The 14,573-nt window shown below is 47.8% G+C and overlaps 1 protein-coding gene across 3 annotated transcripts in view; it reads right to left on the reverse strand.

Moving 5' to 3' along the window:
- LOC127586968 (neurexin-2-like) overlaps positions 1 to 14,573 on the reverse strand; it is a 760,879-nt gene that overhangs the window by 64,287 nt on the left and 682,019 nt on the right. For all 3 annotated transcript variants that reach the window (XM_052045024.1, XM_052045023.1, XM_052045022.1), the window contains one exon: positions 9,078 to 9,167. In XM_052045024.1, coding sequence (XP_051900984.1) covers positions 9,078 to 9,167 — 90 coding nt within the window. The remainder of the gene's footprint in view (positions 1 to 9,077; positions 9,168 to 14,573) is intronic.

The raw sequence follows: 14,573 nt of genomic DNA on the forward strand, positions 1-14,573 counted from the left end.
GTTGCCACAGAGGGCTGTGGAGGCCAAGTCATTGGGTGTATTTAAGGTAAAGATTGATAGGTTCTTGATTGGTAAGGGATTAAGTGTTATGGGGAGGAAGCAGGAGAAAGGGGTTGAGAAAAAAAATCAGCCATTATTGAATGGCGGTGCAGACTCGATGGGCTCCCATATCTTGTGGTCTTATGGGTGAAAGGATGTTGGTGGCAGAAGTAATGCGAAATTGAGGTTACAATCAGAGTGAATGGAGGGAGAGGCTTTAGAGATCGAGTCTGGCTTATTGCTGCTCCTAATTTGTAAGACTGTACATTTGTATATAATTCCCCTTGAGAAAGTGGAGGTGAACTGCTTTCTGAGGGTGCACAGGGTCTCTGCAACAGATGGCACCTCTGACAATGCTGCACTGCACACGGTGGGCTGGATTACAGAGTGAGATCCTGTCTGTGGGAATGATGCTGAACCTCCGATACAGGTAGAAGGCACCACTCACTGAGCAATGGCCGCACTATCTCTGTAAGCGATTATTCCTTGTCTGACCCCGGTGGGCTCAGGTTTGCTGTCTCAGCAGTGTGATGTGGGGCTGAGACACATGCCAACAATTAAACAGGGGAATCTCAAGGGCACAATGGCAGAGTGTGCAGGAGAAGACCAAGATATTTGGTGGCTGCTCTCAGCCAACAGCAATCTCCAGATGTGCCTCTACAATCTGTTACACTCTTATTAATTTATAAATGATGATCTTCACATTCCATGTGACAGATGCGGGAGAACTGGAGGCCTCAGATGAAGATTATCATCCTCAGAATGATGGAGCTTCTTCAGCCTGGTACCTGGCAACAGGAGGAGGCCATTCAGCCCCTCAATCCCATTCCGTCATTCAGTTCGATCACAAATGATCTGTACCTCAACCCCACCTGCCTGTTTTGGTTCTCTAATCCTTAACACCCCCACCATCAAAGGACCAGCCCACTCCCATAGTCCTGATGAAGGGTCTCGGCCTGAAACGTTGCCTGTTTATTTCCCTCCATTGATGCAGCCAGACCTGCTGAGTTCCTCCAGCACTTTTTGTGTATTGCTCCAGATTCCAGCATCTGCAGAATTTCTTGTGTCCCTATAGACTGAGGAGCTGTTTGGGGAGTTCTGGACCTCCCCTGGGTGAAGTGCTGTCTCCTGGTTGCGCCCATGAGCTGCTCTGCCCTTGTTCTGCTCTCCCCTCACCAGGGGAAACAGATTTTCCCTCTCTCTCCAATCAGCTCCATTAATTACCTTTAATACTGCAATTAAATCCCCCCTTAATCCTTCATGCTCAAGTAAATCCAAGACTAGGCTTTACAATTTGTCCTCATCATTTAACTTTTTAAACTCACTAACATTTTGCAGTCAAAAGGAGCCTCTTTGTGTTTGGATTTCAGCCAATGAGATGCATTGGGACAGAAATGTCAGGTTGTCAGAGTGAATCTGGCTGGTTGGAGTCAAAGGCTGCCACTTGTTCGGGCAAATCAAATCTGTCTGAGGGCCACAGTGTGAGTTGCTGGAACCAATCATAAATCAAAGTGGATTAGACAGCCCAGTCACAGACCACTCGGCCCCTCTGCTTTGTGCTGTTTTTTCTGCTTGACCAGCCCCTCCCCCACTCCATCTGTTCCCCCCATCCCCCCCTACACACACCTTTACTGACCCTCTCCCCAGCCATCCCTCCCTCTCTTAAATCCCTCTCTGCTGTTCCCTTTGACCTGTTCCACGTTCCTCCTGCTCTCCAGGGTAAGGAGTGTCTCCAGAATTTCTGGATGGAATTTTAATGCCTATCCCATATTCATAAATCTAAACAACTAAGTTAATGCATTTCCTTATCTACCGTTTCATTCAACTGGCAGCTCATCGAGGTGTTGAGCGATCTGGGTCATCAACCCGGAATGTTACCTCCATAGACCCGCCTGACCTGACAAGTCTCTCCGGTGTTTTCTGTTTCTATTTCTGAGTTCCAGCACTTGCAGTTTTTTTTTGCTTTGAGAGGGTGATGATGCTGGGGTTATAAAGCAAGGAGTCCAGTATCAAACACGACACTGCAGCCTCAGCTGTCTGCCCTCCCAGTATTTGTCCAGTTTCCATGAGAAAGGTCCTGGTTCCACTGTCCCGTCAGACAGCACGTTCCAGGTCACGGTTCCAGCTCCGTTTACATGGAAGCAGTTTTACACCTGACTTCCTTGCCTCTGCGCTCGAGCAGATTCTCCCACATCATCTCTGACATAGTCTTGTCCTGTTGCCTTCTAAGCTTTCTGAAGGCACGTTGCTATCTCAGTCCCTGTAACCATCCCTAAGCAGTGAGTGTGGGGATGCTGAGGTCGTCTGATGGGAGGAGTAAGACTAGCCAGTGATGTACTTTGGCAGCATGAGGGAGGATCTCACTGAGAAGGATGCACAGGGGAGGGCTCAGAGACTCCGTATCTCCAGGCTGAAGAGTCTAGAACCAGGGGCTACATTCACAGGTCAATGGAGACATTGTAGGTGCCGGAAGCTGGAGCAACAACTCAGCGAATCAGGCAGCATCTGTGGAGGAGGAAAAATGGACAGTCATCTGGACCCTTCATCTGGTCTGGGGTCACAACCTGAAACATCAGCTGTCCGTTTCCCACCACCGGTCATTTTCAGAATCAGAATCAGGTTTATTATCACTGGCATATGTTGTGAAATTTGTTGTTTTGTGGCAGCAGTACAGTGCAAGACATAAAAATTACCATAAGTTACCAAAAAATAAATAAACAAAATACCGCAAAAGATGAATAATGAGGTCATGTCCATAGGTTCATGGACCGTTCAGAAATCTGATGGTGGAGGGGAAGAAGCTGTTCCTAAAACATTGAGTGTGCATCTTCAGGCACTGTACCTTCTCCCTGATGGTAGTAACGTAAAGAGGGCATGTCTCGGATGGTGAGGGTCCTTAAGTGACGGATGCTTCCTTCTTGAGGCACCATCTCTTGAAGATGTCCTCGATGGTGAGGAGGGTTGTGCCACGATGGAGCTGGCTGAGTCTACAACCTCTGCAGCCTCTTTTGATCCTGTACATTGGGGCCTCCCTACCAGGCAGTGATGGAGATATGGAGAAACTTGGGAATCTGGGGTTCTCTTTCCTGAAGGCTGTAGGTTCCTGAGGGTATTCAAGGCCCAGATTGATAAGATTTGAAGTTTGAATGGGATGGGGGCTGTGGGGATCTACCAGGAAAGTGGATGAGGCACAGGATCTCACTGAAGGGGCAGCAGGATTGAGGGGCCCCTCCTTCTATTCCCCATGTTCAGAGGGCATGTGCATAACTAGGATGGGAGCAATGGCAGACAATGGCAAAGATGTCCTCATTTGGGATGAGGGATAAACTGACGTAAAAGGTTCAGGTTTGCACTTCTTTGGAGCTCTCTCCAACTCTGGAAGTCCCAAAGGACCTCAAAGCCAATGAGAATCTGCCGGTGTGGCTGCTATTGCAAAGTGAGAAATGGGGCAGTTAACCTGGGTATAGCAAAATCCCACGTACAGTACAGTGATAACGAGCAGGTCCTCTATCTATCTGGTGACATCGGTTGGATCCAGGACACTGGATCCCTCCACCAAGAGAACAGAGAAGGCCTCAGTTTGATGTCCCTTTGAAATGACAGCGCCCCTGGCAATGCAGCACTCCCTCAGTACAGTAGTGCAATGTTGGGCGAGAATTATCTCAGGTTTCTGCAATGGGGCTTATGCCGTGACCAAGAATTGGACAACCAGTCTTTAGAGCTCATGTAACCAGAGGTGTGAAGAACTACGAGGAAAGTTGGGGAGGTGGAGTTAGCTCGAGATCTCATTGTGAAGAACGCTGACAGGGTGAACAGTCTCAAGTTCTTTTGCATTGAAGCTGATGTTGGCCGGCTGCTTTGTAGGAAAGGTGAAGTTTCTCCCAGATCTCCTGCTCCCTGTCACATGACAGGAAGCGTGTCGAGTTTCGAGATTAATGTTCTGAAGAGCGAGACTGTCAGCTTTGATAGGAAGGATGTGATTAAGCTGGAGGAGGACAGAAAAAATTCACAAGGATGTTTCCGGGACTGTAGGGCTTGAGTTATAAGGAGAGGCTGGACAGGCTGGGGCTGTTTTCCCTGGAGCGTAGGAGGTTGAGAGGTGACCTTATCATGAGGGGTATAGATAAGGTGAATGGTCACAGGGTAGGAAAGTCCAAGACTAGAGGGCACAGATTTAAGGTGAGGGGGAAAGATTAAAGAGGACCTGAGGGAACCTTTTTCACACAGAGGGCGGTGAGACATTTTCATACAGATGGTGGTGAGTATATGGAATGAGGTGCCAGAGGTAGGGGTGGGTACAATTACAATGTTTACAGGCCATTTAGACAGATACGTGGATAGGAAAGGTTTAGAAGGACATGGGACAGATGCACGCAAATGGGACTAGCTCAGATAGAATCTTGGTTGGCATGGATGAGTTGGGCCAGAAGGCCTGTTTCTGTGCAGTATCACTCTGTGTCAATTAATGAAGCTCAGGGCATCGTAATTAGGCACCTTGAGGAAAACAATGATGAAGGTGAGGGGACCCACCTGGGTACTGGAGGAAGAGGTCAGCAATGGGAGCTGGTGCATAATGATTTATCTGATCACGATGTCAGCAGCCAGCCAGAGGGAATCTAGCCCCATTAACGCTGGTGTCAGCAGTGATACTGTGGGTCGGTTTCTGATCTGTGGATTGGAGGGTTGAGGTTTGAGCCCCGCTCCTGAGACAGGTGAATTCTCCCTGTGCAGTATTGTGGGACACTGCATTTCTGGTGCTAGGCATTAAACTCCCTTTGTTGCCATCATTGGAACAGGGGGGAAGGGGTGGGGCAAGGGCTGACAGGTGATGGGGGGAGGTGACAGGCAGATGGAGGAGGGGGGAGTGGAAATGGTGACAGAGGCTGGGAGGTGATAGGTGGAGGCAACAAAGGGTTGAGGACGGTGGGATCTGATAGGAGAGGAAGGTGGAGCACGGAACCAAATACGGGAGGTGGGGAAGGCAGATGGGAACAGTGGGGGGGAGGGGACCCAGTGGGAGGGACGTGTGGGTTGATGGGCAGATGGGAACAGAAGCCTGATTGGAAGAAGGGCAGGGTCCACGCAAATTAAACCTTGCCGAAGGAGGTTATTTGCCCATCATCACATTGCTGTGCAGAGAGCTGCTACCACGCATCATCCAACTGTGGCCATGTTTCACTGGCTGTGCAGTGCTTTGGACTAACCTGAGGTTATTAGCCAACCCTTCTCAGTAAAGGAAGGGTAGGAAGTAAAAGTTGTTCATTGTGACGCACCCTATCTACGGTGCCTCCTACAGCCCACCAGCTCCCTGCAGTACCCCAATTCAGGCCTCTTGTGCAACTTCCTCTCCCTTCCCCTGTCATTGGTAGCTGTGCCTTCAACTCCCTCAAACCAAGGCTCTGGAATTCCCTCTGTAAATTTCCCCTGTGTTAAAAAGCTGCTGAAAACCCCTCTGCATTTGTGATAAACACTCCTGTTAGGCACCTGGGACATTTTATTACCTTGAGTGTTACATAAATGTAAGTAATCGTTGTTGCTTTTCAGTTTCCGCACAATGCCTCTCTGATGTAAGAGACTGATGGCTCTTGTGAGACAGGGATGTTGACTAAGGGTTGCATTATATTCAAGCTTTATCACTCTGGCCCATTGCTGATCTCCACTCATCACAGCCACCATTCCTGCATTACATCCCATTTGTTCGAGGAGAGATGAGAGAGTGCAAGTTCTGGAGACAAGCTGGCAGAATATTTCTTGATGGCAACTAACCTGTGGCGTGATCAGAATTAAATTTCTTCCTCAAAGCTCTTGAGTCTGTTAGTCCCAATTTGTGTTGTGTGCCAAAAGAACCAATTATCCTCCAAGAATAAAAAGTAATCCGTGCGTTGTCAAAGGGACATTGAGCTTCAGGTGGAGATTGACTTGTTGTTGACTAGTTTGACTTGGAGCTTACCTCCCCTCATTCAGTTGTTCAAAGAGAATCACAACATAAGAAAGGAGCAGGAGGTCATCAGTTTGTCTCTTGACCCTGCTTTGTCATTCAATAAGATTAATGGCACTTTGCTGCCTGTACCTTGTACCCTGGATGTTCTGCAATCCAAAAGTCCATCAAGCTTAGTGTGAATGTCCTCAGTTTCTGAGCATCCCCTGTTCTCAGGGTGAGAACATCGATACCTCAAGAAGGCGGCATCCATCACTAAGGGCCCTCACCATCCAGGACATGTCCTCTTCTCATTACTACCACTGGGGAGGCGGTACAGGAGCTTGAAGACCCACACTCAACAATTCAGGAGCAGCTTCTTCCCCTCCGCCATCAGATTTCTGAATGGTCCATGAACCCAGGAACACAGCCTTGTTATTCCTATTTTTAGCACTATTTATTTAGTTTTTTTAATTTATAATAATTTTATGTCTTTGCACTGTACTGGTGCTGCAAAACCACAAATTTCACGTAATCTAAGTCAGTGATAATAAATCTGATTCTGACTCTGATAATTCCAGAGATTCACAACTTTCTATTTCCATCCTCAATGTTGGACCCCTTATCCTAAGACTCTCCAGCCTGGGAACACAGCCTCTCAGCACCCACCCTGCCAACCCCTCTGTGCTGCACTCCCTGGGTTAACCATGCCTCCTCACAAGCCAGCTCTCTGTTCCCATGTGGTTCTTCTCTCTGGACTACGTAGCCATCGAGTGAGCCTTGAGTGATGCACCTTTGAAACACTGCGGCACATCAATCTGACTGGGCCACCAAGGGACTTTCCCCGTGTGGTTCCCTGACGTCTAGCACTGGATGTAAGTTCACAGCCCAGTCTGGATCACAGCCAGAGAAAGCCTGGCTCCTTTCAGCCAAAGAGGCACTCTTGAAATACAGGAAACAAGTTTTCATATATAAGCTCCCATAAACCAGGCTGTGACATCTGTTACTTAGTGACATTGAATGGTTGTGCAATATCTCCCTTAGAACTGGATGGACCCTGTCTGCTGTTCCACCAAAGTGCCCTGGGGTGTCTTCCATCCAACCCAGAGCAGACTGGGGCTTTGGAAACACAAGAGACTGCAGATGGTGGAATCTGGAGCAAAAAGCAAACTACTGGAGAAACTCAGTGGGCCAGGCAGTATTCGTGGAGGGAAATGGACAGTCGACATTTTGGGCCAAGATCCTTCAACTCGAGTCAGGGTTATTGTCTCATCAGAATGATGATTCCCCCATCTCCTCCAAGACGTAGCATGCTTTCAGTGTCGCCCTGGTAATATCAGCCTCGGTGTTTTATGCTCTGGGCTCTGAGGCAGAGAGAGACCTACCCTCTGAGCCTCTGCCGGTCTGTATCTGGTGAAGAACACCGGGGGACTTCACACTGCAGGCACTGGATACCTGGAAGGTGGTCCACGGTCAAAGTGCGGCTGGGTTTCCCATTGACGTGCGTGTGTTACATCGAGCAACACACAGCAGCGTTCTTGGAAGAGTTCCCATTGTTTCCACTTATCTCCATATTTCCTTAAGACATAGGAGGGGGCCATTCGGCTCTTCGAGTCTACACCGGCTCACAGAGCAGTCTCTATTCTCCACTCATTTTTTCTGTAACTCATTTTCCCCACAGTCTCACCAACTCCCCCCAGATTCTACTCCTCACCCACACACTAGGGGGGCACCGATTGACCCACTGACCCCGCACGTCATTGGGATGTGGGAAGAAATCGGAGCACCTGGGGGAAATCCACGTGGTCACGGGGAGAACGTGCAAACTCCACACAGACAGGTAGCGCCAGAGGTCGGGATCGAACCTAGGTTTCCGGAGCGGTGAGGCAGCGACACTACTAGCTGTGTCACCCAAAAGAAGAGCAGCTCTACCTCCTTTAACATGTCAGAATATTGCTCCCTGCTCACTCTTGATACCCACGTCTTCTGCCTAAGCACATTCCAGAAAGGAATCTCTAACTAGGAACTGGGTGTTAAAACACCACTGGTTGGAGAGCCAGGAATGTTCCAGTGAATCAAGGATCTCCCTCCGTCCAAATCTGAGAACCCAGCCATGGTCACACTCCCAACCCACTGACGTGTCTAACTCTTCCTCATCTCCCTCATCAAAGGATCCAGCAAATTCATCCATGATATTCTGCCTTGAACATGTCATCTCAAAGTGGGGCTTAGCTGGGGAACTAGCGGCTGATGTCAACATTAAGGCCCTGCATCCTTTCTGAACGGTATGCTTCCTCTGGTGAACTTGACCGCCTCTGGGAGTGGGAAGACGCGAGTCACGTTGAATCCAACATGGCTGAGGACTGACGATTGGAACCCAAAGCTGGATGGTTGCCACTGGGACCAGCCAAGGTCCGGCCGACAAATGACCAGCCAGCCTGTCTCATTGGCAGGGGTAACATAATTTTTGGACAGAGGTAGGGGTTGGAGGTCAGGGACATGGCATAATTTTTGTCCCTGACCTCCAACCCCTACCTCTGACCTAACAACCTGAGGAGGTGGTAGCTGATTCCCCAATGCCCACTAAGTTGTGTGGTCACAATCCTTCTGCTCACAGCAACCCCCACCCACCCTGACACCCACACTTTAATGGCCACTTCACACCTCACCCCACCCTTGGGACCTGGGACGTGTTGCGTTGGAAGGGATTGGAGGTGAGGTGGAGGGAGAGACTGCCCCTTAACCTCCTCCGCACAATCTCTAGAGGGGTGAATGGTCTGGAGAAGCTGACGCCATTTCCCAGTGGGTTCCCCACAGCCCAAAAACCAAAGATCAAAACTTCAGAGAACAGGTTTCCTTAAATCACTGAACAGCGACTGGGAGCAATAAAATAACACAAGTCAGGAACAAAGTCAACAGCAGGCTCACCAATAACGATCAAACTGTAAACTCGGCTACAGTTAAAACAGGTTTTATATGGCTTGTTTAATTTTACTGATGTTTTAGCATTTAAAATAATTAAAATAGAATTATTATTGGGTTATGTTAAAGTTAATTTTTTTGTTACGGTGTGTGACTCCTTTTTTTAAATGTTAAAAGCTTTTAATTAATTTTTTTTTACCTTTGTCGAGTAGCCACTCGTCTACTACCCGACCAAGACGATATGGAATTCGCTGTCTAGCAATCGCCAGCCGCTCGTTATCATAGTTGCCTTTAAGGTTTAAAGAGACATTTCAGCAGTTAAAATCTGCAAGGTCAAAGGTCAACAGTTAACACTTAACGCTTCAGGTGAAAGGTCAAAGTTAAGAGATTAGCCACCAGGCCGCTGACTTCTGTGGAGATTTCTCTTTATCCTTCTCCTTATCCATTTCAGGAAGAGATCAAACTGGATGCCTAAACCCCTCGTTAATGTCAGTAAGGGGTGCATTTATATAACCCATTTTACAAGTCACTGCCGACTCCTCTGTGGTCAATGGGATAAGCTTGAAGTGTAAGGAACAGAGCAAGCTCCCACCAACAGCAAGGTGATCATTAGTCACTTGCTTCTGTGATGGGAAAAATATTGTCCAGAGTACCGGCAGTTTCCTGCTCTTCTTCAAAGCAGTGACCTTGCCAACTTATCTGTCTCTCTGTGAGGGCAGATGGTTCTTAGTTTGTTGCCTGATCCAAGGAACAGCCCCTCCAACTGTGTGGCACTCCCTCAGTACTGCACTGGGAGTTTCAGTCTGGATGTTTGTGGTCATATCTCTGAGGTGGACTCGAACCCACAACCTTCTGACCCAGCAAGTCACCCACTGGGCCATGCACAATGCGTGCTGACTGCACCCCATCCCAGCGGCATATCAGTGCAGCTGGTAGTGTTACTGCCTCACTTCTCCAATGAGATGCGTTCGATCCTGATCTTGGGTACTGATTATGCAGAGTTTATATGTTCTCCTTGTGACCGCGTGGGTTTCTGCCAGGTGCTCCGGTTTCCTCCCACATCCCAATGATACGTGGGGGTCAGTGGGTTGATTGTCCCCCAGTGTGTGGGTGAGTGGTAGAATCTGGGGGGAGTTGATGGGAATGTGGGGATATTAGGTTGCAACGAAATAAGTGGGGAAATGGGATTGCCGTGAGAGCCAGCATAGTGGGCCGAATGGTCTCATTCTATGTCAATATGAATGTGAAGTGAAAGAAGTGTGGGCAATGGTGCTTTCCCCTGTGGGAGGTGGAGGAGTGGAAAGGTGAAGCCGAATAATACTGCCCGCCCCCTCTGGGTGCCAACAGCCTCAACGACCTCCCCCCCAACCCCCGCCTACAACTCAATGCCATGTATCCACCCATGGATGTCCCATAGAGGCAATGGAAGTGAAATCCCTGCTTGGGGTTTGAACTGGGTCACAGGTGATAGAATGAAACCAAACACCAGCAAACAGGAAACGTTGAGTGTGAGGGTCACGGGAGGAACAATTGAAGATGTTTCCAATGGAGGTATTGCAGCTTGGAGATGAGAGAGGCCTTTCCACTGACTGGTGGGTGAGGTGTAGAGACAAAGGTAACAATTCACCCACTGTTGTGCCAAACACACAAAAGTACCAGCGGCTGTGCACTCCACTTCCAAAATTCAGCTTCATGGACGTGAGTTCTGGAATCAGAGCGCAGCGCACAGTCATGGATATGTTTGTGCATTTAGGGTGAGCTCCAGACACTGAGTTTCTGGCCCAACATTCCCAGCTGCTGGGGGAACCAGAAAATAATTCCAGCAACAGAAGACGAGAGGAGCAGGTGAGCAGCCAGAGGTCATGGTCTGATATAGGCAGGAAGAGAGATGAGGTCCTACATAGATAGTTTAGGGATTTAGGTAGAAAGTTAAAAAGCAGAACCTCTAGGGTTGTGATCTTGGGATTACTCCCTGTACCATGTGCTACTGAGGCCAGAAATAGGAAGTTACCACAATGTGTGGCTGAGGGGCTGGTGCGGGAGGGAGGGTTTCAGGTACATGGATCATTGGGCTTTCTCCCAGAGCACGTGGGACCCGTACGAGAACAGTGGGTTGCACCTCGGCTGGAGGGGAATCAATATCCTCATGGCGATGTTTGCTGGTGCTACTCGGGAGGGTTTAGACGAATGCAGCGGAGGTTGGGAATCAGAACAATAGCTCACCAAGTGGAGAGTTTGAGGGGAAGGTAGGAGTTAAGTCAAGTAAGTCTAATAGGAAAATCAGGCAGGGACAAGTAAATTAGTATGGTGGGGCTGATGGGCTGGTGTATTTATTTCACTGCAAGGAGTATAACAGCCTGGATTAGTACATGGAATTACAATGTTGTAACCATTACAGACACACGATTGAGAGAAGGGGAGGACTGGCAACTCAGCGTTCCAAGGTATAGATATTTCAGATGTGACAGAGAGGGACATAAAAGAAGTGGGGGAGTTGCACTAATGATCAGGGAGAATGTCACGGCTGCACTCCTGGAGGGTTCATCCACGGAGGCCATATGGGCAGAGGTCAGGAATAAGAAAGCTGCAATCACTATGAAGGGGTTATACAATAGGCCTCCCAATATCATTGGGAGATAGAAGAACAGATATGCAGGCCGAGCAGAGAAAGTTGTAAAAACAATGGGGTTGTTGTAGTGGGTGATTTTAACATCCCCAGTATTGCCTGGGATTCCCTTAGTGCCATGGCTTAGATGGGACCGAATTAGTTAGGTCCATCCAGGAGGGTTTCTTAAAAACAATATGTTGATAGTCCAACGAGGGAAGAGGTTGTACTAGACCTTGTACTAGGGAATGAGCCTGGCCAGGTGATCAAAATTTTAGTGGGAGAGCACTTTGGGAACAGTGATCATAATTCTGTAAGTTTTAGGGTAAGACTAGTCCTCAGGAAGAAGTGCTACATCGGGGTAAGGCTAATTATTAGGCAGGAACTGGGGAAAGTAGATTGGGGGCAGCTGTTTGAGGGTAGGTCCACATCTGATTTGTGGGAGTCTTTTAAGGGCCAGTTGATTAGAGTTCAGGATCAGAATGTTCCTATGAGGATGAAAGATAAGGATGGCAAGGTTCGGGAACACTGGATGACAAAAGATATTGTAAGTTTAGTCAAAAATGAAAAGGAAGTATATGAAAGGTTTGGGAAGCTGAATTCAGACAAGGCCTTCGAGGAATATAAAGGAAGCAGGAAAGAACAAACAAGAAATTGGCTAAGAAGAGGCAATGCAATGGCCTTTGTGAGGAGGATTAAGGAGAATCTCAAGGCATTTCATACACATATTAGGAGCGAGAGGGTAGCTAGGGAGAGGCTAGGTCCACTCATGGCTCAAAGGAGGGGATTTATATGTGAAGCTAGAGGAAGTGGATGATGCCCTTAGTAAGTACCTTGTATTAGTATTCTCCAAGGAGAAGGACATGGATAATGGTGAGATTAGGGAGGGGTACATTGATGTTCTGTGGCATGTCAACAGAAAAAGGAGGAGGTGTTGGATGAACTGAAAAATATTTAAGGTGGATAAGTCCCCAGGGCCTAATTGGGATCTGTCCCAGGATACTGGAGGAGGCAAGAGAGGAGACTGCTGGGGCCTTGACAGAGATCTTTGTTTCCCCTTTAGCCACAACGAGGTCCCAGAGGACTGGAGGGTAATCAATATTGTTCCTTTGTTTAAGAAGGGCAATAGGGACAAACCAGGACATTATAGGTCAGAGTGCCTTGCATCAGTGGCAGGGAAATTATTGGAGAAGATTCTTAGAGATAGAATCTATTCACATTTGGAAAATCATAAATTATTAGGGATGGTCAACATGGCTTTGTGCAGGGGAGCTCTTGTCTTACAAATTTGATTGTGTTTTTTGAGGAAGTGATGAAGATAATTGAAGAGGGTAGGGCAGTGGGTGTTGACTACATGGATTTTAATAAAGCATTCGACAAGGTTCCTCGTGGTAGGCTGATTCAGAAGATTAAGTCACATGAGATCAACAGAGAGTTGGTAAATTGGATCCAAAATTGGCTTGGTCATAGAAGACAGAGTGTAGTGGTGCAGGGGTGTTTTTCCGGCTGAGGTTGGTGGTGGTCTGATTAGAAAGTTTGCAGATGACACAAATATTGGTGGAGTTGTGGACAGTGAGGGTTGTCAAAGGATTCAGCAGGATAGAGATCAGTTGGAAATTTGGGCAGAGAAATGGCAGATGGAGTTTAATCCGGACAAGTATGAGGTGATGCATTTTAGGAGGTCAAATGCAAGAGAAAAGTGTACAGTAAATGGCGGGACCCAAAGGAGCATTGATGAGGAATCTTGGAGTGAAAGTCCATAACTCCCTGAACATGGCAACAAGTGGATAGGTGGTAGAGAAGACGGACAACATGCTTGCCTTCATCAGTTGGGGCATTGAGTATAAAAGTCGGGAAGTCATGTTGCAGCTGTGTGAAACTGGTTAGGCCACATTTGGAGCACTGTGTGCAGTTCAGGTCGCCCCACTACAGGGAGGATGTGGAAGCTTTGGAGAGGGTGCAGAGATGTGAGCTGCCCTGACTTCATTTTTCTGATAGGTCTCTGCCTCTGGCTGTTTTATGGGTGCCTCATGTTGGGTTATGTGTGGTCTGTGGGTGTTCTGACTCAGGGTATTAGGTGCTCTGCCTCTTGGTGATGGGTGCTTTTTTAGTGTTCAGTGGTTTTTATATGTGTGCTTCTTGTCTCTGGATGATGGGTGTGCTTTCAGCAAGTGGAAGGTGTTCTATATTTGGGAGGTGGGTGCTCTTTCAGTGGATGATGGGTGCTGTATCATTAGTGATGGGTGCTGTTTGATGGTGCTCTACGTTGGGTGATGGTTGTTCTTTCAGTGGGTGATGGGTGTTCTTCCTCTCAGTGTTTGAAGAGTGTTTGAATGTATCTGTCCAGAGCTCTCAGGTGTGATGGTCTCAGGGGCTAATGCCTCTCTGACACACTAGAGAACCACTTTATATTGTGTTAATTAATAAGGTGTTTCACACGTGGGCTTCCTTGCCTGTCCATGTTGTGTGTTGCTAGGTCCATCTATATCAATCTCGATACATATCTGTGGGTTCATCTTAAATAGAAGTGGTTTGTCCAGAGTGTAATGTTCTGTCTCTGAGATGAGAATGGAATGAGGGTCTAAGGGGAAAGGTCCATCAGAAGGATTAAGGGCCAATGGCACCTGAAGCTCTCTCTGATGTGAAGGTCCCTCTCAGAGTGTGAAGCTCTGGCTCCTCTGGAGCTCTCTGAAACCAGGCTGTGTTGGCACATTAATAAGCTCTGAAATCTGTCTGCTGCCTTCTTGTAGATTGCTGTGAATGATATCATTCACAAAAAAGACACGGTTAAATATTCCCATTGTAAAGTGGAGGGAAATAGGACTCTTTGAACCCACGACCAAGAGGCCAAAATGCAGTTGGACATTTCTATCCGCCTCTAGACTAGCCAGTTCCCAACGGAGAGAAGCCAATCACAAACTCACTCCTGATCACACTGGCAAAGGGAAATGTTCCAAAGAATAATCCCTCAGGTGACACTTCACCTTTGACCCAAAGCATTGCCCTAGTGCCCCTAACATCCATGTAGAGTCAACGGCCAGATGGTTAATACTTAAGATTGCTTAGGCTAAATAATTGTGTGTGTTTAAT

This window comes from Pristis pectinata, chromosome 38 (assembly GCF_009764475.1).
Source record: "Pristis pectinata isolate sPriPec2 chromosome 38, sPriPec2.1.pri, whole genome shotgun sequence".
Lineage (NCBI taxonomy): Eukaryota > Metazoa > Chordata > Chondrichthyes > Rhinopristiformes > Pristidae > Pristis > Pristis pectinata.